This window comes from Anolis carolinensis, chromosome 1 (assembly GCF_035594765.1).
Source record: "Anolis carolinensis isolate JA03-04 chromosome 1, rAnoCar3.1.pri, whole genome shotgun sequence".
Taxonomy (NCBI): Eukaryota; Metazoa; Chordata; class Lepidosauria; order Squamata; family Dactyloidae; genus Anolis; species Anolis carolinensis.
The window spans coordinates 117,242,842-117,269,601 of NC_085841.1; the positions used below are offsets into that span (position 1 = coordinate 117,242,842).

Here is a 26,760-nt window from a genome sequence, read left to right on the forward strand (position 1 = left end):
CATGTGTTCTTCATTTTGAGGAGGAATCATTCTGGCTGATTCTGAATCAGGCATGGCAACGTTTGTTGATAGAGCCTGCAAAACAAGAGGCCATAAGCGCAGTGTTCGATGGCATGGCATGGCATGCAGGTGGATTCTCCTCACTCAAGGGACCTCTGCAAGACACCTACAATCCTTCCACGAATCTCCTGGAGTTCTTGTAATTATTGATGTTCTTCTAGGAATTAATATGTTATTGTTTCTGTAGACTGCATTTTGCTTTGCTTTTCTGTGGATGAAAGCAAAGCATCAATGATAAATTAGCAGAAGAGACCAAAAACTGGCTAAATAGTTATTACTAATAAGTGTTTGTGCCTGAAACACATAATGTAATGTGAGACACCACCACCCTAATTGATGAAGTCTCTTGGTTAACTGCCAAAAAAGAGGTCAGCTTAGGATTGACACATTAATAATGCTGATAACAAGGCAGAACGGGTCAGGGCAAGGTGTTTCAGGAAAACCTCTGCTAACTAATGTCATTGAGTTGGCACTAGAAAGAGAAAGTGAGCATTCTTATAAAAGTCTGTTGATGACAATTTGGGGCTCCATAACAGAATTCATCAAGTTCTGTTGGATCTATAGAGATGTCAGAGCCCATTGACATAATTGCAGCTCTTTTTTCTGAATTCACTGATGTTTGGCTTTCACCTGGAAACAATACAAAATCTTCATTGGCATTTCAAGTAACATTTGATTATGGGGATTAGTACTGTTTGCTCTGGGATTTGAGTTCTTTGTATTTGCCACCCATATTCCTGCTTAACCTGATTTATCTACTTTATTCTTACCTGCCCAGAATATGTTGTACTGGGATAGATTAATAAAATAAATGCCTAGACTTGGTCATAGTGAGTAAGGATATATTGGAGCTCTTTTCCACTAGACAGCTATAGCACTATGATTCCACTTTATTTGCCAGGGCTCCATTGTTCCATAATCATCAGATAAAACAGACAAAGTAGAATCATAATGCTATAATTGTGAAGTGTAAAAAGGCCCTCAGCCAGTAGTGACATTTTGAGATTTTTGCTTGTCTTATTCTCAGCTTTTCCTGAAACTTCCTTGTGTGGTTTATTAGCTGGAAGTAACAATGAAATTCAAGTATCTTAATGCTTTATTTTGTGAGGGCAAGCAGCATTTTAACCATATTAGTCTTACGTACTTGCGTTCAAAGGCTATCGTTCAGAAACATGGGGGCATGACTATAAAGAAGAGTGTTTTCTGACATCTAGGGAATCTCTTCCAGGAGTTATTCTAATGACAATTTGAAGACTGATAGCTGTGTTTAATTCTTAAGTTGAATTTGTATGTAAGTCAGAACAGGTATACTTTTTTCAGTGTAACTGCAGCTATATATTTTTTTAGTATTAGATAGCACAGGGAAAAGTTAACAGTACACCCCTGTGGTGTTTGTTTTGCAGTCTGTGTCCCTGTTCAGAAGATTTCACTTCACTTTCTGTCCCTGTGAGAATTGAATTTCGAATTTTTTGGTTGTCGTAGAAACAAAAATTGGTGCTAATGCTTCAGTTGAAACACCTTTTCCCAGTAGTAACTCTTTCAAGAGTGAATTTTCATTCTTAGGGTTAAATTTTCTTTCACTTTGTGTTGTCTCAGGGACAGGAAGTGGGATGAAATCTTTCCAATAACGAATGAGATAGCAATAAAAATCTCACCGTGGCTCTAACCTCACACTTTATTTATCAACACTCAAAAAAATAAAATAAAATTTGCATGGAGTTCTATTTTAAATGAAACCTGGATAGATTTTTGTCTTAATTATTTATTTTTACCTGTGCATATATCTTTCTCTTTTATCCACTTTGGAGATTAAGATGGTCTGGAGTGGCCCTGCTCTTGGTCCCACCTTATTCGCAAGTGCAATTGGTAAGGACGAGAGACAGGGCCTTCTCAGTGGTGATCCCTCATCTGCGGAACTCCCCCCCCCCCCATGAAATCAGATCAGTCGAGACTCTCCTGATCTTCAGGAAAAAAACTTAAGACTTGGCTTTGGGTCCAAGCCTTCGACCAGTAATTGGAGCAGTGCAATAAATAATTATGAATTAATTTGATTGACAAATGGAATGGCCCTGGATAATGATTTGGATTGTATGATTTCAATTGTTGTTTTTTATAATTGATGTTTTAATTGCTTGGATTTTAATTGTATTTGTTGAGCCCCCTTTGAGGTGAGAAGGGCGTGGTAGAAATGTAGGAAATAAATATAAATACCTAAAATATTTTCAAATACTGCAAAAGGTCTGGTGCACAGTACTTACTGGTGCCCCTAGTCCTGGCCCACCTAGGGCTGCCATCCCCCCTTCCATCCATAACAAGGAGTCGTATGTAAATTGGGTGTTTGTAACTCTGGGACTGCCTGTAGTATGTATATGGAAGTATTTACTAGAGCATGTGCTCCATGAAGCCTACTGAGGGGCCCTCTGCTTTCCTCTCTCCTGCTCTCCCCCTACTCTAGTTCGACCTGACCATTGCACATATGCCCCCGGGCCTAACACCACCTTTTTTGCTTCTCTCTTATTTCCCTCATGGCAGTCCCTGCTCCTCCTCCCTCTTCCTCTCCCTACAAGCTTTTCCTCCTTTTTTTCTTTCCCCGCCTCCCTTGCTGCCAAAAGCCTTTTTTCCTCACCTTCTTTGCTACCTAGATCCTTTTCTCTTCACCTTCCCTGCTAGGGGTGCTTTGGTTGTGCTTTTACTACATGGCAAAATGCGGTTGGACTGGATGTCCCCTGGGGTCTTCCACTGAAATCCTGTTAAGTTTATGTTGGTTAAAATTGATTTTCATTTTAAATATTGTATTATTTTTTCTTTCTTTCCTTTTTTTTTTTTTTGCACTGTGTGAATTAGTTCACACAAACATTCTCCATCCATCTGCCACTGGCCTGGCCCATGCCTGAGATAGATGGATAGATAGATAGATAGATAGATAGATGATAGATAGATAGATAGATAGATAGATAGATATGTATATTATAATATATAATACAGGGTGTTTGAAAAAGAACTCCCTAGTTTTAATGTGTTTTAATTTAAAACTAGGGAGTTCTTTTTCAAACACCCTGCATATATAAACATTTCTTGTGACTCCACACAAAACTTTAGCTTCAAAGAGTGCTCCATGGGTGAAAAGGTTTGATAGTCCCTGTACTAGAGAATCTGGCTTAGTTACAGCTCCGGATTTGATGGTTTCCCCAAACATGTTTGTGGAGTTGAGGTTGAATAGATACAGGTGGCTGAACAAGGAAGCTCTTAGTTGTGTCTATTAATATTTTCACATTGAAATAATAATATATGAAGTAAATCTGATTTGTTCCGGGGTACCTAGCAGATTCAGCAGCTGAGTCCACAAGTAATGTCCTTAAAAAAATCAGCCATATACCTATGTTAGCTGGTAAGTTCAAAAATAGATTTAATAAAGTGACCCTACTTGGTTGCTGAAAACAACCTGTTCTTGGTATGAGTTGCAAGAAAAAATGGCTTTAGAGGCATACATGGTTATGAACCCGCTTCTCCCAGTTGGCAGCAAGTATCGACATCACAGAGACAAATGGAAGGCTAGATGTTTTCCCTGTGGCAATTTTCAAGTCTTCTAACCTGCTTCTGCCACTGCCCAGTTTGCCATGGCAGTGCCTTTTTCTTTGTAAACAAGCTGTTGGGGGTACTGCATGTCTTATTTTTAAGGAAAATTGCTCTCTAGGGCAGTGATTCCCAACCTTTGGTCCTCCACTTGTTTTGGATTTCAACTTCCAGAAATCCCAGCCTGCTTACCAGCTGTTGGGAACTGTGGACCAAAGGCTGGGAACCACTGCTCTAGAGAGTACATGCCTCAGTAAAAATCAAGATGTGCGCCATCATTCCTCTTACTCATTTTTTTTTCTTATGATGGATATTTTGCTGGAAATTGAACAACAGGAACAGAGTGTGGATTCGGGTTCATTCCAGATTGGTTCAACATGGAATTGGAGTGTGTCTCGCTGGATGAACACTTCCTGCCAGTGTGTGACTGAAGAGTTTAACAGAGACTTAGAAATATCAAAGCTAAAATACCTATTATGGAAATAGCTGCCCTAGATATGTATTAGAATAGGTGAAAGCTTAACAGTTATATGTGGATTCTTTTTAATCACAGTTTTGTAGAACAGGAGTTCCCCGTCAGTATAAGACTTGAGGGAGCCAGTGTGCTGTAGTGGTTTGAATGATTCACTGTGACTGGAGACCACAGTTCAAATCCCTGCTCAGCTTTGGGAACTCACTGGGTCACCTTGGGCAAGTCACAGTCTCTCAGCATCAGAGGAAAGCAAAATCAATTTTCCTCTGAACAAATCTTGCCAAGAAAACACCATGATAGCTTTGTTCTAGAGACACCATAAGTTTATGTAGCCCCCTTGGTTTTATCTCAATTGATTTTTAATGCATTAATTCTTAAGTAAAAAGGACCACTTATTATTGAGCTGTTAATTTATCTAAAACACTCGCTCTTTAACAAGATGTTGTTATCTTCATATACAGCATGTTCATTAACCTGATGAAAAATACAATGAAAATAGATGCCAACACTGTAAATAGAAACATGGCTTGTCAAGAACCATTTGTTCCCTAAGGAAAATAATGTGACAAGAAGTACTATAATATTTCTAATATTGTATTAAAAACTACTAGTATAGCAATCCATTGTTTCATCCTTTGCTTTTGTGTGTTTTAATTTTATGTTAGTTAAGTATTCTAAAGGCATTGGATCCCATCTGATCTTGAAATCAAAGCTGGATCAGTCCTAGTTAGTACCTAGATGGAGACTGCCAAAGAATTCCACATGCTATAAGCTATATTTCACCTCTTGAGTGATCTTTGGATATGAAATTCATGGGGTCTCAATATGTCAACAGCCAACTTGAAAGTGCATGTACACACACATAAACAAGCATAGTATAAATATAGATATACACATACACACAAACAGACCAAGGAAGAAGATTAGATCCTATTAGAAACTTTGTTACTTATCTGCATTGCAAACAAATATATTTAACATATAAACTAAAAAGAACTAATAGATTAAATATACCATATATACTCGAGTATAAGCCGACCAGAACATAAGCCGAATCACCTAGTTTTACTACAAAAAACTGGGATAACTTATTGACTCAAGTATAAGCCGAGAGTGAGAAATGCAGCATCTACTGGTAAATTTCAAAATAAAAATAAATACCAATAAAATTTCATTAATCAAGGCATCAGTAGGTTAAAGGTTTTTGAACATTTACCGTATTTCAAAGAAAAACAATAAACTAGCTCTATAAGTGGAAAAGTAGGGGCAACAAAAACAATATGGTATCAACAATAACCTAATAATAATAATAATAATAATAATAATAATAATAATAATAATAATAATAATAATTTCATTTGGATCCCATCCTATCTCCCTATGGGAACTCAGGCCAGCTGCCAACATAGTAACAGGCAAACATTCAATGCTTATATAAACAATACAGAGCTAGATACAGATCTATAATTATAGATACTAATTTCACATATGCATTTCCCCCTGAAATGTTTGCAAATCCCCCCCCCCCTCTCTAGGTTTGTGTGTGCATTTCCCCTACAATATTTGCAAGCCCTATATACATATCTATCTAGACATGTCTATATATATTTGTGTGTTCATTTCCTCCCTGTAATATTTGCAAGCTCTATATATAGGTAGGTAAGAATATATTCATATATATCCAGACATCTCTCTTTATATAGATAATTATATATATATAGGATTTGCAGAGACTTGCAAACATATGAGGGTAAATTCATATATAAAAATAATGTAGATAGAAAGATAGAGACATATAGGTACATAAGGATTGTAAAAGCTTGCAAGGCGTTAATGCCTATATATCTGTAGGAGAGTTTAACAAATATTTTAGGGGGAAATGCTTTCATAAGATTAATTAATATATATTTTTCTTCTTCCTGACTTGCAAGGGCGTCTTTCCCTTTTCAAAACATTCCCTTGATTAAGAGCGAGGGAGGCTTTGCAAAAGAAAACACACTGATAAGGGAGGGTAAGAGAGAAATATATTATATATTGCAAGTGATAGCCTGCAGGTTCCATTACTGGCCTTGACCTTAACCACATTATAAGCCGGAGGGAGGCTTTTTCAGCTTAAAAAAGGGCTGAAAAACTCGGCTTATCTTCGAGTATATACAGTACGTAGACTGTTTAAAAAAAACTAAATAGTGTTTGCAAATAATATTTAGCTTAAAGCAGGTATGGGCAAACTTTGGCGCTTCAGGTGTTTTGGGCTTCACCTCCCAGAAATCCCAGCCAGCTTACTGACTGTTAGGAATTGTGGGAGTTGAAGTCCAAAACACCTGGAGGGCCAAAGTTTCCCCATTCCTGACCTAAAGAAATACCTAAAGCAAGCATGTTTCAGATTATTTATTTTTTATTTATTTACTTACTTCATTTATACCCCAACTTTCTCACCCCAGAGGGGAGTCAAGGTGGCTTACAACTCGGGCAAAATTTAATGCCGAATATAAACATTACAATAAAAACAGACCCCCATCAGCTATAAAACAATTAAAACTAAACACATAAAGCAATAAAAACAGATTAAAAACATATAAAGTACTTGATTCCATTCATTCATAATCCTTGTTCAAAATCCTTAGTCAGACTCTGTTAAAATTCGTAAAGTCTTATTTTCCAAATGCCTGCATACAGAGCCAAGTCTTTAGCTTTTTTTTTTTTTGAAGACCAGAAGGGATCAGGACTTCCTGATGTCACTGGGGAGGGAGTTTCACAGCCAAGGGGCCACCACTGAGAAGGTCCTGTCTCTCGTTTCCACCAATTGCATTTGCAACCCACTGTCAGAATTGTTTGTCAAAGTTCAGGTACTGTTTATTGTAAGACATCTATACCTGAAAATGACATGAAATCCCATCATATGCATTTAACATTCTCGTGAATATGAAATGACTTTGGGATCACTGCAACTAGGGACACGATCCTTGAAGTTCCTACTTCTGTTAGGCACAATGCATGGTTATATAAGGTCATCTCTTCCTGTGGCTCTATAATAGCTGTGTTGTGCTATTTCTGAGGCAATTCATGTAGAATTTGATGATGCAAGTGGACAAAAACATTTGTTATAACTTGAAGCGATGCCTTCAAAACAGCTCCATTGTTTCATTTATAAGATGCCTCTCCAAAGACTACAAGAACTGATTAATTATAAGTTGTGAGTGCAACCATTAGAGACTTTCTTATTCTTCCGTTTGCATTCCCTTGATAATGTTGGTAACATGATCAAGTTTAAACTACTATATATAGCATATTATTTCATCATTTCTGGTCAAGGACTTGCAATAAAACAGAGTATAAATTTTTAAAAACTTAAAACATAATTTTAAGAAACCTAGTTGCTTAGGACATTGAAATCTTATATAAGGGTGTATTTAAAAAGCCATCCCTGAACCCCTTTATAATGGACAAAAAGGTAAAGGTTTCCCCTGACGTTAAGTCCAGTCATGCCTGACTCTGAGGGTTGGTGCTCATCTCCATTTCTAAGCCGAAGAGCCGGCGTTGTCCGTAGACACCTCCAAGGTCATGTGGCCAGCATGACTGCATGGAGCGCCGTTACCTTCCCACTGGAGCGGTACCTATTGATCTACTCACATTGGCATGTTTTTGAACTGCTAGGTTGGCAGAAGCTGGAGCAACAGCGGGCGCTCACTCCGTTCTCGGGATTTGAACCTGGGAACTTTTGGTCTGCAAGTTCAGCAGCTCAGTGCTTTAACACATTTCGCCACTGGGGCTCCTTTCATAATGGACAACTATCTGTCAGTGTCCAACCTTCCCTTTCTGGGCAAGGTCTTGGAGCGTATAGTAGCCTCCCAACTCCAGGGATTTCTGAATGAAACAGATTCCATTTCAATATGGTTTTAGGCCTGGCTGTGGAACAGAGACAGCCATGATCTCCTGGGTGGATGACCTGTGAAGAGAGCTAGACAGGGGGACTGTGTCCCTGTTGGTTCTTCTGGACCTCTTAGCAGCTTTTGATACTATTGACCATGGTATCCTTCAGGGACATCTCATGGGATGGGACTGGGAGGCGCTGTCTTACAGTGGCTGCGATCCTTCCTGGAGGGCCGTACTCAGAGGGTGGTGCTATGGGACTCCTGTTAGAACCCCTGGCCATTGGTATATGCCTTAGTTACATCTCGTCTGGATTACTTTAATGTGCTCTACTGTCAGGCTCACTTCAAAGGACCAGTCTGATCGCAGATCAAAGATAGCTGCTCTCAAATCCAATCTTTATTGAAGAATACATGACTTTGGAAAAAGTCGAGAATGACCTAATGTTTACATACAATCATTTTTATCACCTCTGATGCAACGTAACACCACACGCAAATATCATCATCAAACCCCACCCCCTGTATCACATTTCTACTATTCCCACACACTCTACCAATTATAATTGTTTATACTTTCAACCCCGAGTTCCCAGGCTCTTCTATCTTCTTCTGCCAGGTGCTTCCAGGATTATTTATGTTATGACTCCAAGTCCAGGGCTTGGAAATCCAGCCCTGGGACTTGGTTCCATGACACTCTACACAGGGCTATCTCTGAAGAGTACTTGTAAACTTCACCTGGTCAAAAGAGCTGCAGATATGTTGCTGACTGGGGTTGGCTACAGGGAGCGGACAACCCCCTGTTTCATCATCTCCACTGGCTGTCAGTCTGTTTCTGGGCACAATTCAAACTGCTGGTTATGATCTTTAAAGCCCTAGATGGTTCAGTTCCAGGCTATTTGGCCAACCACATGTCCTTGTATGGGTCCTGAGATCTTCAGGAGAGGCCCTTCTCTTGGGCTCACTTTCATCTGAAGCCCAGTTGGAGGGAACAAGAGAGCAGACCTTCCTTCTCAGTGGCTGCCCCTCGACTCTGAAGCTCCCTTCTTCCCAGGGAAGCCAGAATTGCCCCCTCCCTGCTGTCCTTCCGGTGGCAGGCTAAACCTTAATAGGCATTTAAAGATGAAGGTGTTTAGTCAAGGAGTGCTGAGGTTTTATATTCTTTTATGGTTTTAACTTGAATTGTTTTTTAATATTAATGATGTTTAATACTGTTTTAATATTTGTATATTTGTATATTTTAAGTTGTATTGTAATGCTTTATGTCAAGCCGCATTGAGTCCCTTTTGAGGAGATAATGCGGGGAATATTAATAATAATAATTCCTTTAGCCTTTGTTGCTAGCAGAATTTTTTACAATAAAAATGCTCTTTTTCCCAGTAAAAAACCAAAAGAGATTTCCCTTTTTCCAGTTCTTAAATTTATGATATTGCTGCACTGAAATTTCACCTAAATCCATCTTACCAATACTTGTTCTTTTATAAGGATTCTAGTACACAGTCATTTTCCTGTTTAGGATCCTTTTGGATATTGCAAAGCTGTTAGCATGCCACCTGTTTCACTTTTATTTTCTAAATAACACACATCTATATACATAAAAGAGTGATGGAATCGCGGCACCGAGCAAAACAACAAAACTACAGGCCCCCCAACCTCCAAATTTGACAACACAACCCATCATCCACGCCTCTAGGTTGATACAACAAAAAATCCCATCAAGAACCTCCACGGGGCCTTAAAAACCCAGCCGTCAGCCTGGCTGGAAGGCCCCATGGTGGTCGGGGCTGCGGAGTAAAAATTGTCAGGCTGCAGTGGGGCCCGAGCAGGTGTGGAACAACCCCCCCCCCCCGCGAAGAGCCACCGTGGCCTCCTCTATGCGCCACAGGCCAGAGGGAGCCCCCCCCAAGAGCCACCTCCGCCTCCCGCCAGACCGGAGGGAGGCCGCGAGGCCCAAGGTTTCTTTTCTTTTAACTATTTATTTTCTTTGTGACATAGATGCCTCAAGGGGTGGCCCCAAGGATGGGAAGCACCGCGGCCCCAAGGAGGGAGGCCGCCAGGCCACAATGTTTTTGTTTTTGTTTGTTTTTTTAGATGGTGGCCTCCAGAGGCGGAGGCAGGGGTGTCCGCAAGCCTGGGAAGAGCCCCCCCCCCATGTCCTAAAGCAGGGGTCCTCAAACTTTTAAAGCAGAGGGCCGGTCCACAATCCTTCAGACTGTGGAGGGGCCAAATTATCATTTGAAAAAAAAAACGAACAAATCCCTGTGCACACTGCACATGTCTTATTTGTAGTGCAAAACAACAACAACAATGAAAGAACAATACAATATTTAAAAATGAAAACAATTGTAACCAACATAAACCTATCAGGATTTCAATGGGAAGTGTGGGCCTGCTTCTGGCCAATGATATAGTCAAGTTAATTAGGATTGTTGTTATTGTTGTGTGTCTTCAAGTCATTTCAGACTTTGGGCAAGCCTAAGTCTAAAATTATTTATTTATTCATTTACTACATTTATTTATTACATTTATATCCTGCCCTTCTCACCCCGAAGGGGACTCAGAGCAGCTGTATGTACATACAATATATTATATTATTTGCATAGCACAATATTTGTATTATATATTACTATATTGAACTAGACCACTATACTGTAATATTATATGTAATATATAAGGTATAATTAATATTATTATATGGTATTATTATTAGTATTATATTGTATAACATTATAATATTATAGTTTTTTAATCTAATGATTTTATCTTATATTGCTGCTATAGTCCCCCCCACCCCACGTTTGAAGTTTACTGAATGGCATTGGTGGTTGTTTGATTTTATTACTGTTGTATAAACCTTTGTTTTAACTTCTGTTTTATTATCTTCTTGTGTTTTAAACTGTGTATATTGTTGGTGTATTTGCGCTGTTACTTTTGTAATATTGTGAGCCGCTCCGAGTCCCCACGAGGAGATGGTGGCAGGGTATAAATAAAGGTTGTTATTATTATTATTATTATTATTATTATTATTATTATTATTATTATTATATGTATATACAATACATTATATTATTTAAAATGATATAAAAATATTATGTTATAAAACTGAGGGCAGGGGCCAGGTAAATGAGCTTGGAGGGCCGCATACGGCCCCCGGGCCTTAGTTTGGGGACCCCTGTCCTAAAGGGTCCTAAAGCCTCCCTCCCCTTTTCCCCTCTTCAGAGGAGGGCCCTCCCTTCCCAGCCTCAGCTGCCTGGGCCTCTGTCTCTCTTCCAGGGATTGAAAAGAGGGGCCGCCTGCCTGTACTCTCAGGCAACAAATATAATATCTACAATTACTGTGGTGTAATAATACAGAACAATATAATCTCTAAAATCAGGACATTAAATAAAGAGGAACACTCTGAAAATGGGAATTCCAGAAAGGAAACAACCAGGGCCAGCTAACACCTCCCAACAAAGGATTCCCCCAGGCAGGAAGCAACAATATAATCTCTAAAATCAGGACATTAAATAAATAAAACGCTCTGAAAATGGGAATTCCAGAAAGGAAACAACTGGGCCATTAAGTCTAGTCGTGTCCCACTCAGGGGATTGATGCTCATCTCCATTTCTAAGCCAAAGAGCCGGCGTTGTCCTAGACACCTCCAAGGTCATGCGGCCGGCATGACTGCATGGAGCGCCGTTATTGGTAAGATAAGTAAGTGGTGGGAAATGAGCATTTTATTTTTAATTTGGATATTTTTAAAAGGCTGTGTGTTCTGATACTTTCATAGCAGTATATTATTAAGTGCATCTATGCTTAACAGAAAATATTTTTTTTCAAATGCATGATGGGGGGCAGTAGGGGTAGAGAAGCAGAAAATCCATAGCCATGTGGGCAAAAATAATGTGAAGGATTGGAAATGCAGACCATTCCCTAACAGTGAAGTGGGTTAGCCAGGTGGAAATGTGCGGCTGGTTATGGCAATTTCACTATAATGCATATGATATATTTGGCATTGATGGAGTCACTACAGGACCAATTCAGGCTGAGAAAATGAAGTGCAGAAGCAGATTTTTTTTTTCATACCTGTAGACAAACACAGAGTTGAAAGGAAGCAAATGAAAAGTCAAATTGTACCACAGAGAAAATTACTAGAAATCAGTCAGGTCACCATTCTGTTTTAGAAATGAATATCATTTCACAAAGAAACATGATCTCTTTTAACCTTCATTTTGAAATGCCAGTCCACATTTTTCAGCTGATAAGATAAAGAAAAATAAAAAAGAGATGAAAGCCAACATTGTGAGAGACCTACCTTGGCAAGCCATGCATTTAAAAAGGATATAGGTGTCATATTGGATCCGGAGCTTCATATGAACCATTAGAAATGTTTTTTAAATGTTGTAAAATATGTGTGGGTTGATCCGTTTCATTAACTCTTCCTAAAACGCATGCTGAAATTCTCTGTCTGGCTGAAAGTGATAAATTATTAGAATGACCCATATGACATGCACTGGGATTAAAACTGGATAGTTTTCAGTTCCATTTCCACCTGAAAATAGAAGTGTTAATGCAGCTTACAATGAAAAACAATACAAGGGCATTATTACGCTACTATACAAACAAATACATTGCAGTGATACTTCAAATGGAAGGTCTTGAAGTTTAATCAAACAAGATTAGAAGCAGGTAAAACAGTAAATCTTCAGCAGTAAGAGCAACAAAATATGTGTAGAAATAGAATATGTAATTATATTTTAGAACTGTGTTCAACATATTGCTGCACTATTAGAGTAACAAGGATCTGCTCCATATCCCATGAGAAGTGGGAGTAATCTAGGGCCCCTTCTACACTGCTATATAATCCAGATTATCAAAACAGATAATCCACATTATCTGCTTTGAAATGGATTATATGAATCTATACTGCCATGTAATCCAGTTCAAAGCAGATAATCTGGATTTTATATGGCAGTGTAGATGGGTCTTAGGAGAGCCTGGTTCAGTGGGTACTGAAGATCTAGGAGATCTATTTTGGATTGGGAGTACAGTGCTTGAAATCACATTTCTGTGTCAAAACCGAGTGGTGAAAAGTTAGGGTTAGAGTAGGAGAACATCAGACAATTCCTAACCATTAAAAACGAGTAGTAAGAAAGGACTAGTATTTATGCTCCCTACACAGAGAAAGCAAAAGATAAAAAGGGAACTCGTGGTAGCAGAACAGTGAAGAACACTGCATAGAGGTCGGCTGAGGCAAACTCAGCCTATGCCTCAGTATTTAAGTTTTAGATGCTCTGGCAGCTGCTAGAGGCTTAGAAATTCCCATTTTGTCATGCCAGTCCCTTGCTTTACAAAAAGTAAGAAACCATAATTAGGTGCCCTTCCACACAGCCATATACGGTAACCAAGAATATCAAGGCAGAAAATCCCACCATATCTGCTTTGAACTGGGTTATCTGAGTCCACACTGTCATATATTCCAGTTCAAAGTACAGTAGAGTCTCACTTATCCAACACTTGCTCATCCAACGTTCTGGATTATCCAACACATTTTTGTAGTCAATGTTTTCAATATATCATGATATTTTGGTGCTAAATTCATAAATACAGTAATTACTACATAGCATTACTGTGTATTGAACTACTTTTTCTGCCAAATTTGTTGTCTAACATGATGTTTTGGTGCTTCATTTGTAAAATCATAACCTAATTTGATGTTTAATAGGCTTTTCCTTAATGCCTCCTTATTATCCAACATATTTGCTTATCCAACATTCTGCCGGCCCGTTTATGTTGGATAAGTGAGACTCTACTGTAGATAATGTGGGTTTTTATTCAGCTGTGTGGAAGGGGCCTAGGACAATGTTTGTGTCTTGTTATGGTGCTGAATTCCCTCCTTATATTCATCATTTTTTTGTCTTGCTTGCTGATTCATCTCTTATGTAGCTATCCCCCCCCCTGTAGTTTAAAGATGCCATGGTGGTCCCTAAAACTGAAATTTTAGATGAGACTGTCATTGCCTCAATATTTCTAAAACTATACATTAATACACAAGCAGGACAGAACATAAACCATGTTGTTGTTTTTGCCTTTAAGCCATTATTGATTCATGGCAACCCTAAGGCATGCCTATGATGGCAAGATTTAGTCAGAGGAGGTTTGCCTTTACCTTCCTCTGAGACTAAGAAAGTGTGACTTATCAAAGGCCAACCAGCTTGAAATCCTGGTCACAAGAGTCATAGTCCAGCACTCAAATCACTGCACCACTCTGACCAAAATAGTGTTATTTTCTTCATGTTGAATCGTAAAATCTCCTTTCAAATCGAAGTAGAATAGCCTTATAATTAATTTAATTTCCAGGAGTGAGAAACTTGGCAACTTTCTGCTTAATCTAGCCTTTAATGTTCAGATGTTTATACACTAGCAGAAGGCTTGTGTGCAGGTCCTTCTAAGGACGCTCTAACCCCGAATACTACAGAAACATTGGCTTATTGAGAATGAGCAGTGTCAATGTACACTGCTCACCATCCTATTTGCATTAGGAATAATTAAACAGCTGAAGAACTTTGCCCCAAGATTTATTTATTGCATCATTCAAACCTGACTGCTGTTGGCCTATCAGTGTTTTGACTTATTTACATTCCAGTAGGCCAGAGAAAGGAAGCATTGATCCATAATTCTGACCCTGGGAGATACAGAGCTAATTTCTAGTTCAGGTAACAAGATAAACCATGGAAGAAAGCTTATAGTTTAGACCATATGCCATAGCCGAGCATGAATTTGAACCCTCATCTCCAGTCAGAGTTCAGTACTCAAACCACTACACCACACTGCCTTGAACATTATTTGCTGTAATGCATAGATTTTGTATGTGTATGTGTTTCAGGTCACCTATGAATTCCACAAGGTTTTCTTACGCAAGGAATATTCAGAGGTGGTTCAAAATGTAGCTTATTCTACCTGGTATCTGTTGGCAATCTCCCATGCAAATGTTAAGTAGAGATGACTTCTCTTGCTTCCAGGATCATATAAGATCTTTAGCCAACCTTAGGGTATTTTCCATAGTACAGTATATATATTTTGTACAGATTTTTAATTGGACAGTTTAGGAGCAATATTCAGACAGGAGTGAATTTAATAGGATACCTGTATTTCTCTTCAACAATTTATTCAAAAGACTGACATTAGATAAGCTTGCATTTTAAAGCAAAATGAATTAATATCTCCCCCGGTGGCACGGTGTATTAAAGCGCTGAGCTGCTGAACTTGCAGACCAAAAAGTCGCAGGTTCGAATCCAGAGAGCGGAGTGAGCGCTTGCTGTTAGCTCCAGCTTCTGCCAACCTAGCAGTTCGAAACATGCAAATGTGAGTAGATCAATAGGTACCGCTCTGGCGGGAAGGTAACGGTGCTCCATACTGTCATGCCGGCCACATGACCTTGGAGGTGTTTATGGACAACACCGGCTCTTCGGCTTAGAAATGGAGATGAGCACCAATCCCCAGAGTCGGACACGACTGGACTTAACGTCAGGGGAAAACTTTTACCTACTTTTACCTACTTAGTTAAGAATAAATTATATCCAAATGCCTGTCCAGTTGAGTTGCCATATCTATGCAGATTATCAAATCTTCCATAATCTTTTTACTGTTGCATTGTTCCTTTCCCACAATCAAACACCTTGAATTCAGAAAGAGTAAGAAGATATTTTTATATGATTTCTATATCCAGATTTGTTACCTTTCATGGCTTGGAGAAAGAGTCATTGCATTGATACATGGTTTCCACTGGTCTGCCAAAGAATTGTCTGTTGAACATATACTATCCATTCTGTCAGTGCTGAACATAATAATAATAATAATAATAATAATAATAATAATATAAATGTTTATTTTTAACCCGCTGTCTCTCCCCAAAGGGACTCAGGGCAGCTTCCATTTCTAGATCACACTGTGTCAGGAGAGTGACATTTAAAATATAGTAGTTGCTGTCAGTGTGGGTTAGACAAGAAATAAGTAAAAAGTTGTTGGATTGCAAATGAAGACAACTTAATATCAGTACAACACTACCACAAGGGGGATGCTTACATTGGCTGCTAAATCTGGAGCCAGTCTGACACATTATGTTCTAGATTGGCCTCAGATCAACTGTTATGGTAGCCAGCCACACACACTGGGCAGTGCTTTTTCATTGTCCTTACAGAGCATCCTGCCCTACACTGCATCAGTTTGTCTCCTGGAAGGTCATTGTCTGGACTGCCAGCAATTGGCTCCAGGGTGAGTCCAGCCTTTTTTTACCCAGCATAGACACAATTCCATGAGTCCTATTTTTGTTTGAGGCAATGTATTGTTCTAGTGATATGCGAGTCTCCTTCAGTTCCAGAGCTTATCTTCAAAGTGTGGCTGCTGTATCTGCAAGGAGGTAATTCATGCTGAGACTGGAGTGGAGGGAGAAAAAGAGAGAAAAATAATGTCTCTAAAGGTTTTGTATTGCCTCTCATTGGAATAAGTAAGGCATACTAAGGGATTGTCTATTGGTCACAAAACCAGAGCCAGAAGTCGCTCATGGCAGTCTCCATGGCATCCAGGGACTTCTGTCCTTAATACTTTGTAAACTGGGTTGAACCTGTTTAGTCCCATGCTAAGGAAAGCCAAGGAATGCTCCAGAGTTTCACCGAAAGTTCGGAGCAGCTCAGTACTTCAGATGGAGTGTGGACCACTTTGATATGAACTAACGTAGTGTCGACATGACCAGCTCATCAGGAAAAAGGACTCAGGCCCATGTTGCCTCATTGCCATTGCAGTTGCTAAAGAGCTCTGCAAACACAAAACAGAGCTCCTACAATGGCCAGGAGCACTCCCAGAATTCTGCATCTATCCAGCAGTAGCAGTCATGACAGGAAAAGTAATGTGATGGACTAGCCAGGCTGAATCAGTTTTGGCCTGGCTAGACCTTGTAGAAACAGCCCCCGGTGGTGCAGTGGGTTAAAACTCTGAGCTGCTGAACTTGCTGACCGAAAGGTCGGTGGTTTGAATTTGGGGAGTGGGATGAGCTCCCACGGTTAGCCCCAGCTTCTGCCAACCTAGCAGTTCAAAAACATGCAAATGTGAGTAGATCAATCCAGCAGGAACATAACAGTGCTCCATGCAGTCATGCCGGCCACATGACCTTGGAGGTGTCAATGGACAATGCCGGCTCTTTGGCTTAGAAATGGAGGTGTGCACCACCCCCCAGAGTTGGATACAACTAGACTTATTATCAGGGGAAAACCTTTACCTTTAGACCATACTCTGCCATGGGTCAGGTATAGAGTGTGTAAAGAGGGGCCGGGCTGTGGCGCAGCTGGTTAGTAGCCTGTTGCAATAAATTATTCTGACCAGAGGTCATGAGTTCAAAGCCGAAGTTGGATTGAGTGCCTGACTGTTAAATAGCCCCAGCCCATTGTTTACCTAAGCAACCCGAAAGACAGTTGCACCTGTCAAGTAGGAAAATTTAGGGACCGCTTATTTTACTAATTTACAATGTGTGCTGATGAAGAAGTACTCCATCAAAAGGACTCAGCATCACAGTGGATGATGAAGGAGCAGCTCTTCCTGTGGCCGGAATCGAGCATACCCTCACAAAGCCAGAAGATGGAAAGTTAAATAGCCTCTGTGTGTCAGTCTGTGTGTTGTTTGTCTAATGAGTCCCTTGTTGGGTGAGAAGGGCGGGATATAGATGTTGTAATAAATAAATAAATAAATACATTCGAGACATTGTAGCCCTACTCTCGTTATGTCTCTTAAATTTTTTCATAATTTTTTTGCCCCAAAATAATTTTAAAATATATTTATTATTATTATTTTTTAAAAAATTTCAATGCAACCAAACTTGTTTGGGAGCGCAGCTCAGCCAAACATGGCTTCGGCTCCCCGACCAATCACAGGACTCCAGGGTGGATGCAAGGGTGCGTCCCCACGCATTCCTTTTCTATAAAAATCCCGGTTTGGGCTGCCTCGTGGCATTCGGATCGGTGGGAGCGCGCGAGAGGGAGGATGGATGGTTCGATGTTGTCTGGGCTAGGCTGGGCTACTGTTTGCTCTATCTGGCTGGCTGGAAGTGGGAAGGGAAGCAGAAAGAAGGGACAGAAAAGCCAGCCAGCCAAAGGGAGAAGTGGCTTCAGGTGTCTGTGAGGACTCCGTGTTGGGGTGTCTGGCTGGATGGTGTCTGGCTGGCCATGTTTATTTTGCATTTTGTCCCTGCTGAAAGGAAAGGGAGAAACGGAGAGAAGGAAGAAGCAGGTCTGGGGGTTAGGTGATTTTTTGCCAGAAAGGGCACCTGCGGCTGGCTGGCTGTCGTGCTTGCTGTTGGCAGGCAGCTGGCTTTGAAAAGGGATTTTGAAAAGGCTTTTGAAGAGGGGTTATTGGAGGGGGTCTTCCTTAAATATATATATATATTTCTCAGAACTACATGCAGCTGTGTGTGTGAGGTTCCCTTTTGTGCCTCTCCGCTTGGCTTCTGGCTGGTGCCCAGTGGCACTGGCCACTTTTAAGTGCATATTGAAAGAAGCGTCTGTTTTTTGTTTTATTTACAATAATTTTCTAAATTTAATTTAATTTATTTTTCTGATCTCCATTCCCCTTTGTGCTCAGCCACCATTGATGCCTTGCCTTTTTTCCTGATTTTCCATTTGGCAAGGCAGTGGGCTAGCAATCCTGAGCGCCCATTGCAAGAAATGTTAATTTATAGTTGTTGTTATTCTTTCAAAATTTAAAAAGAAATATATATTTCTCCTTGTTAAACAGGGTTTAGCTCGCACAATGCACAAGAACACAAGCTATACACTACAACTCCACGCACACAATCACCAAGGTGGTATAGCCTCCTCCCTCAATGGTTGCTGGTGCAATCAACGGTAACAGACTGGCTTTTTCTTTTGTTTTCCCCAGTTTAGAAGACATAAGCTCAGCTGAATGTTTTGAATGGTTTTTGTTATTTTCGAGATGCAAAGTTAGTTACCTAAGTAGAAGAAGGACTTTCACATTGAAGAAAACCCAATGGAAAAGGAAATAAGTCTTTCAATGCAGGAACAAAAGGGTTTCTTGGAAAATTTGCCAAAAATTAGAGGGTAAAGGAAACGGTCTGCAATTTGGTGAGCTGGTAGGGTTGAATGTGTTCTCCCACTATGCCAAATTTGATGAGGATAGCTCAAAAAATGAGGGCGGGAGAGCCCTGTAAAAGTCCCCCACTCCCCAGTGCTTTTTTTTCCACAACTGAGCATGCGCATCCGTCATTAACGAACCAGTTTAGAGCATTACGAATTTTCGGATATATCCGAAATTTTTGAGGGGAAAAAATCGGAAATAGTTTCAAAAACGAAGCGCCGGCACCCCCTACTTTAGAAGTGAGTTTAGAACCATTTTTTTTTCATTGATCGCTCATGCCTATGTATATTGTGATCCTCCCTGAGTCCCCTTTGGGGTGAGAAGGGTAGAATATAAATACTGTAAATAAATAAATAATAAACCCCTCTATGACTTCTAGAGCCAGCCAAATTATAATTGGTCTGTGTAGACAAGCCTTAAGACATGTCACTTGTTTTGCTTGCAGCTGAATTCCTGAGATTTTCCATTGCTTTTGTCCATTGGAAGTCAGAATTGCTCATGAAGAGATTGTTTGTTGAGGTGTTTTCTGAGTTAATTTGAACATGAACTCCTTCCCTTACTGAAGGTAGTGCCACTGTCATGTCAGTGTCTCCACATAACTTAACAGCTCAATTGTTTTTGTTTTTAAGGATTAATAACTGCCTTCGCCTGATCACGCAGTTGTGCAAAATGAATGCATTGTAAATAGGTACTTATTTAACTTCCACTTTATATTTTATTTTTTGGGTTGAGTAAATACTATCTTAATAGAATCACTGACAGATGAGTGCCTGTCTAACTGAAGCAAGCAGATATCTTTCAGAGTGGAAGCAGACATTTTCCTCCCATACGGGAGGAAAACACAGCTCTTTTCATTCTTCCTTTTTCAGCCACAGAGGCTTGTCAAGCAGTAACACAGTTGGTTTATGAAGAATAAAAGCTACAGCATTCAGTCAGTTCTATCACTAGCAGAGAGAAAGAAATACCCAAATCACATAACTGATGCTGGAAGGCAGACATAGCTGCTCCTCTAGTCATTTTTCAAAGCCACACCTGCAATTCTCTCTTACTTGGTACATGTATTTCTTTGTTCATCTGGTACATTTTGGATCTATCACTGCAGCTTTTGTTGGGGAAGACAGCGGGTAGGTACAGCTAATGCAGTACCTGAGCTGTTGGAGGATGCTGTTGGGTATGTCACATGTCCCCAAAACTAATCTATTGCTGTAGGTGTAGTGGATGATACTGACCTGTTGACAGAAACAGATTTTTTTGTGTGTGTCAGGAGCGACTTGAGAAACTACAAGTCATTTCTGGTGTGAGAGAATTGGCCATCTGCAAGGACGTTGCCCAGGGGACGCCCAGATGTTTTACCATCCTGTGGGAGGCTTCTCTCATGTCCCTGTATGGGAAGGTGGAGCTGACAGATGGGAGCTCACCGGCTCCACAAATTTAAACCACCAACTTTTCAGTCTGCAGTCTTGCTGGCATAAGGGTTTGATCTGTTGTGCCACCAGGGGCTCCTACCATCAGTAAATAAAATATCTAGTTGAACAGAGCATTGATAGGAAATCAAAGTGTGTCTCAACTACTAATTAGATAGTATTTCAAGTGACTTTAAATAATGACTTATTTCCAAATCCATATTGACCTCTATTTCTTACAAACCAATTTGCAATGATTATTTCTTGCACATAACAGTTAGCATAAACCAGCTGCTTAAATTGCTCAATGGTAGAACATTTTACAATTTTTATATTGCTCTTCTGGTCACTGAGCAAGAAATAAAAATAAACATTAGATTAAAATATGGTATAGCATTTAAAACTAGGCACATACTATAATTATTAAAAACTGCAATTACTGTATTTTCCACAAAGGAACATTATATAGTTGCAACTACAATAGAGTCTCACTTATCCAACATAAACGGGCCGGCAGAACGTTGGATAAGCGAATATGTTGGATAATAAGGAGGGATTAAGGAAAAGCCTGTTAAACATCAAATTAGTTTATGATTTTACAAATTAAGCACCAAAACATCATGTTATACAACAAATTTGACATAAAAAGTAGTTCAATATGCAGTAGTGCTATGTATTTACGAATTTAGCACCAAAATATCACGATGTTTTGAAAAGATTGACTACAAAAATGTGTTGGATAATCCAGAACGTTGGATAAGTGAGTGTTGGATAAGTGAGACTCTACTGTACCTTGTTTTATGCTGCTCCAGAGACTAGGACATGGAGTAATGGATTCAAACTTCAGGAGAAAAGATTCCACCTAAACCTTGGGAAGAATTTCCCTGATGGTAAGAGCTCTTTGACAGTGGAATACGCTGCCTTGAAGTATAGTGGAGTTTCCTTCTCTGTAGGTTTTTTAAAAGAGATTGGATGGCTATCTGTGCTGGCAGAATGGGGTTGGACTGTATAGCCCTGGGGGTCTCTTCGAGCTCTACAATTCTGTGATTTTAAAGTATACCATTAGTAGTCATTGGTCTTTCATGATCCCCTAAACCTTCTGTCTGAGGTGGCCACCTCATTCTACTTCATGCTCATATGAAATCATCCTTATCCAAGTCACAGATACGGATCATTGTGGGCAGTGGCTCATTGGGAAGAACTTCCCAAGATTCTCTCTCTCAATCAGTTTAAGGATTCAGATTAGCACACCTTCAAGTAGATCAGGGATGGAAATTTTCTGTTAGCCTTGGGGCTACTACTCCTTGGGATCTGCCAGATGTTTCATCCCACCCATGTAAAAAACACAGCAGAAATTGGCCAGTAGTCACTTTTAGAGGTGAGGCAAATAGCTCAACTATGTATTTAAGCCTTCCATTTCCAACTCAAAAATGTCAGAGAGTATTCTTGGCAGAAAAACCTCCATTAGTGAATTGCCTTTCACTCAAATCGGGTATATACTGTAACTGAGAGGTTCATCTTTAACAGGCAAGTCAAGAGAGGCAATTCAAAGAATGTTTTCCATATATCCTATTGTCCTTTTAATGTTCTAAGAACTGGACTGAAAACCTTGAAATCACCCCTGCCTCACAAAAGAAGCCGGATTCATTCTGAGTTTTATCCCATTCTTTCCAAATTGGGACAAATGCAGAAAAAGGGATTCAAATACCATCTGTACTTTTTTCTCCTTTCCCTTTCTAGCAGTGCCCCAGGAAAGCTCTTTCAAGTTGGTAGGAGCCATCTTTCGTCTTCTTTTCCTGGGTTTGCCTTTCTCTTTTCTCTGACATAGAAGGTGAAGGTGCAGCACAGAAACAGCAATTACATTCTCAACCATTTTAAAAAGAGAAGGGAAACACGTCTGTGGTCTGTGCAGTTGGAACATTTACCAGCATTTAATGCAAACAGAACAAGCCTGCAAATCCCTTGTTGAAGGCTCTGCTGATTTAAGTGGTTATTTCCCCCCAGTCTTCCTGGTTTTGGTATCCAAAGAATTATGTAAATGGAGAGCAACTCTATTCTTCAGGCAAGCGTGCGTTTTGTTTGTTAAATCATGTCTTATTTTTCCTCATTCCGTTCTTTGCAGTTGCTCCTGTAAGCAGAGATCTTAAGCACGTTTGCTGGATCATGAAAGGGAAAGTGGCTGATGGAAGGGTGGTTCAACATTACAGGATCATTGTTGCAAATACAGGACTGAAAATGTTATTTTTAACAAAAATTAAAGTGTAGTTTTGAGGCAAATACAGGGAAAAGAGGGCTAATCTTGGAAATAATAATAATAATAATAATAATAATAATAATAATAATAATAATAATAAAACTTTATTTATATCCCGCCACCATCTCCCCACGGGGACTTGGGGCGGCTTACATGGGGCAGTGGCCCAAACAACATAAGAACAAAATATAAGCAACACAATAAATCACAATATAAAAAGATAAAACAATAATACAATATATCAATATAAACAACAATACAAGATAAAAATTTCATTTAAAACACAAAAATGGTAAGACCGTAATAAAAACAGGATAAATTATTAAAAACCCACTGGGGCTGATTAATTAATGACTATCTCCGAAGGCCTGCCAAAACATCCAAGTCTTCAGTTGCTTCCTGAAGGAAGGTAGAGAGGGAGCCAACCTAATCTCCCTGGGGAGGGAGTTCCAGAGTCGGGGAGCCACGGCCGAGAAGGCCCTCTCTCTCGTCCCTACCAAACGCAGTTGTGAGGAGGGTTGAAGTGAGAGGAGGGCCTCCCCGGAGGATCTCAGCGATCGGGTGGGTTCATAGGGGACGACGCGGTCACGAAGATAGGCAGGTACCGAACCGTTTAGGGCTTTATAGGTAATAACCTGCACTTTGAATTGGGCCCGGAATATTATCGGCAGCCAGTGGAGCTGCTTGAACAGGGGGGTTGACCGCTCCCTGTAAGCAGCTCCAGTTAGTAACCTAGCTGCCGACCGTTGTACCAACTGCAGTTTCCGGAAATGCAGAGATTTGTGGAAATTAACTTGTGTATTTAAATCCCAATGATTACTCTACTACTGTGGTTCTCAACCTGTGGGTCCCCAAATGTTTTGGCCATCAACTCCCAGAAATCCTAACAGCTGGTAAACTGACTTTGATTTTTGGGAGTTGTAAGCCAAAACTTGTGGGGACCCACAAGTTGAGAACCACTGCTCTAAACAGCAACATGTATCCACCTTCACTGAAATCTGGACAGTGGACACATACATGCATCCACCTTCACTGAAATCTGGACAGTGGACACATACATGTATCCACCTTCACTGTGGTCTGATGCAAACACCCACTTTCATTGAAGACCAAACACTACACTGTTAGAATTGCAGATAGATATTGTATTTCCTAGTTGAGATTGGACTGATAGACGGACACTTGCTGTTAGCCACCCTGACTCCCTTCGGGGAGATGGAGGTAGTGTACAAAAATAAAGTTGGCATCATCATCATCATCATCATCATTTGTGTTATAGCCCAGCCTGAGATTGGCCCCATTCAGCCAGTGATTGTTCCTGCACCAGCTTTGCCAGAGGACTCTGGGTTTGGGCCTGAGTTGCAGCCAGAGTCTGTCCCAGTGGATTCTGGGACCAGAGACAGAATGGTTGCAAGTAGGCATTTTGAACCACATTCCTCCCAGCATTCAAGGCCAGATCACCAGGTGTCAGATGAACATTCTAGTTTAGAGGCGGATAATGAGTTTGACAGGTGAGCAGCGTTAGCTCATGGGAGGAGGGAAAGAGAATGTTTGCAAAGAAGCAAATGGTTTTTTTCAAGCGCTCTAATGAGTAGTTTTCTCATGAGAGTAAGACCTTGGGTTTTCCTTAAAATGCCTTTTTTTCTTGGCCACAGCCAGAGGTGGCAACTTTGCTTATTCCAGAAAGAAAGATCTTTGCTCTGTGCTCCTGTATCTTGCTTCAAGTATCAGCCTTGCCGTGAATCCAGTGGAATATTCCAGTGACTTTGCATGTTTCGAGTTTATTCCAGTCGAGACCATTGCCTTGGGTTTCATCTTTGATTTTATACCTTGGAACTATTCCTGCATTCGAGTCTTGTTTTCCTGTGCCCTGTTTGTGGATCATCATTGACTCCACACCTGGAACCACCTTGGAATTAATCCTGCACTCCAGTCTTGATTTCTGTCTTGGGAAATAATCCAGTTTTGGACTATGCTCTTTGAATGGTTTTTATAGACTCTTGTCTCATGAACTTTAAGTACCTTGCTCTTTTGGATTTAAACTTAATTTACTGACTCTGAACTATATTTTGCTTTTACTTGATTATAATCATCAATAAACAACTTGCTTGCTTTTATTCTGGGGCTTCAGTGTGATTTTGAGGTGCCTAGGGGTGCAATAATTTGTAGTAGCTGATAAATAGTAATATTCTACCAGGAAAGTTAATTTTTGATGTTATAGTTCCTATGTTTCTTATATTTTTGTTGTTGTTTTTACTTTTAGGTTGTCTAAAGTCCCTGTATTTTATCATACAAATAGAAAGACTGTAATGAGCTGAACAACAATAATATTTTCGCACCTTACAGATTAAGACATCTATATAATTTTTTTCCAGCAATTTTTATTGCAGTCTGATTTCATAACCATGGTACAGGTGCCTCATTTATCCATGTCTGACAAAATATATTCTTTCTAGGGATTTTCTAGGTCATCTAATACAATTCTGTGCTATTCTTGGGCAATAGTCCTTTATTTCAATTGGGTTCATTATTATCTGTGGTTTTGTACATCCATGAGAAGTCCAGGAACATATCCCCTGTGAATATGGGAGTCATACTGAATGCTAAATGAATAAATCAGCTCACCTTTTTAACCATATCTATGTTGCCACCCAATAATGCATAGCAAATAGCTTGTTGAGTACAACTATCGGTTCTTTTTACATTTTAGTTTCCTATAATGTCACTTTTAAATCCCCAACCACTCATTCCAGCATGAGATAACCCTTCATGTTGCCAGTGAAATAAACAATGTACAAGAAGGTTATACCAAAAAAAATCCTGTTGGTTTTTAAAGTGCCACAAGACTTTTGATTGTTTTGGTGTAGCGGACTAATGCAACTAACCCCCTCCAAAATGTGATGATATGGTCTTTAACTAATATAATTTCTCTATATTGACTGTTAACTATTCTTCTTCTCCTGAATAGATCTCATCCAGGCCACAAATGAGACAAATGTCAATATCCCCCAAATGGCTGATACACTTTTTGAGCGAGCAACAAACAGTAGTTGGGTAGTCGTGTTCAAAGCCTTAGTTACAACACATCATCTAATGGTTCATGGCAATGAGGTAAGCACACAGTATTTTTTGTGCCAATTTTAACTCAAGTCATAGAAATGGAACTTTAAAGTAAACATTGTTTTCTTTTTATCTATTTAAACACAGTTAATTCTTTCAATTGTTAAAAAGATTAGTTCTTTCTGGTGTATAGATAATTTTGTATTCTTTGTCATAGTACCTTGATGACCAGCCAGCCTCTTGAGTTATTTCCTTCTTAAGAAACCTCTCTTCAAAATTATGTACAGTTAGTCACCCTGCATCCAAAACACATACAATGCATGCATGAAGCACACATTAACCAGATTAATACATTTTGGAGGTAGATTTCCATTAGAGAGTTTTGTATGTTTCAGTGATACTGTCAGGTGCTGTGGCCAAAATACAGTTCTTAATCCCAAATAGAGTAGACTCATTTAATCAATATAATTTAGTAAATGCGATTCTGGGGGAATGCTGTAGCTGGCACTAGCAATTGGATGTAGGCTTGCAAAATCTGTTGATTTAACGGTGGTGATTTTGTTCCATTGTGGATATTGTACAAGCCACTTCCCCCTACAGTGCAGTTCTCCACTAGCTTATTGCTAGTTTATTTTCTGCAATATAGTTCTCCATTGGTTTATCTCTTGTAGTGAAGTTCTTTACTAATTCATCATTTTGGAAGCTCAGTGGTGTGCTTTATAGAGTTTGAATTTTCTCTGGCTTAAACCATATTTAACTAATTTAAATTACATTTTTGTCATATGAATTCCTTGCCAGTTGTCTCAGCATAGTTGAGGAATCACTTACTCTTGTTAGATTACATTGGCATTATTCTATGCTCTGATCATATCATAAACAGATATTATGATTAAAAGTTAAGTATTCATTCTGTTTTGTCTCTTTAAAGAAGATTTGAGCACAATT

At 39.6% G+C, this 26,760-nt stretch overlaps 1 protein-coding gene across 1 annotated transcript in view; it reads left to right on the top strand.

Annotated features, from left to right (window-relative positions):
- snap91 (synaptosome associated protein 91) overlaps positions 1 to 26,760 on the top strand; it is a 107,350-nt gene that overhangs the window by 19,245 nt on the left and 61,345 nt on the right. The window contains exon 3 of the mRNA XM_062957040.1: positions 25,724 to 25,866. Coding sequence (XP_062813110.1) covers positions 25,724 to 25,866 — 143 coding nt within the window. The remainder of the gene's footprint in view (positions 1 to 25,723; positions 25,867 to 26,760) is intronic.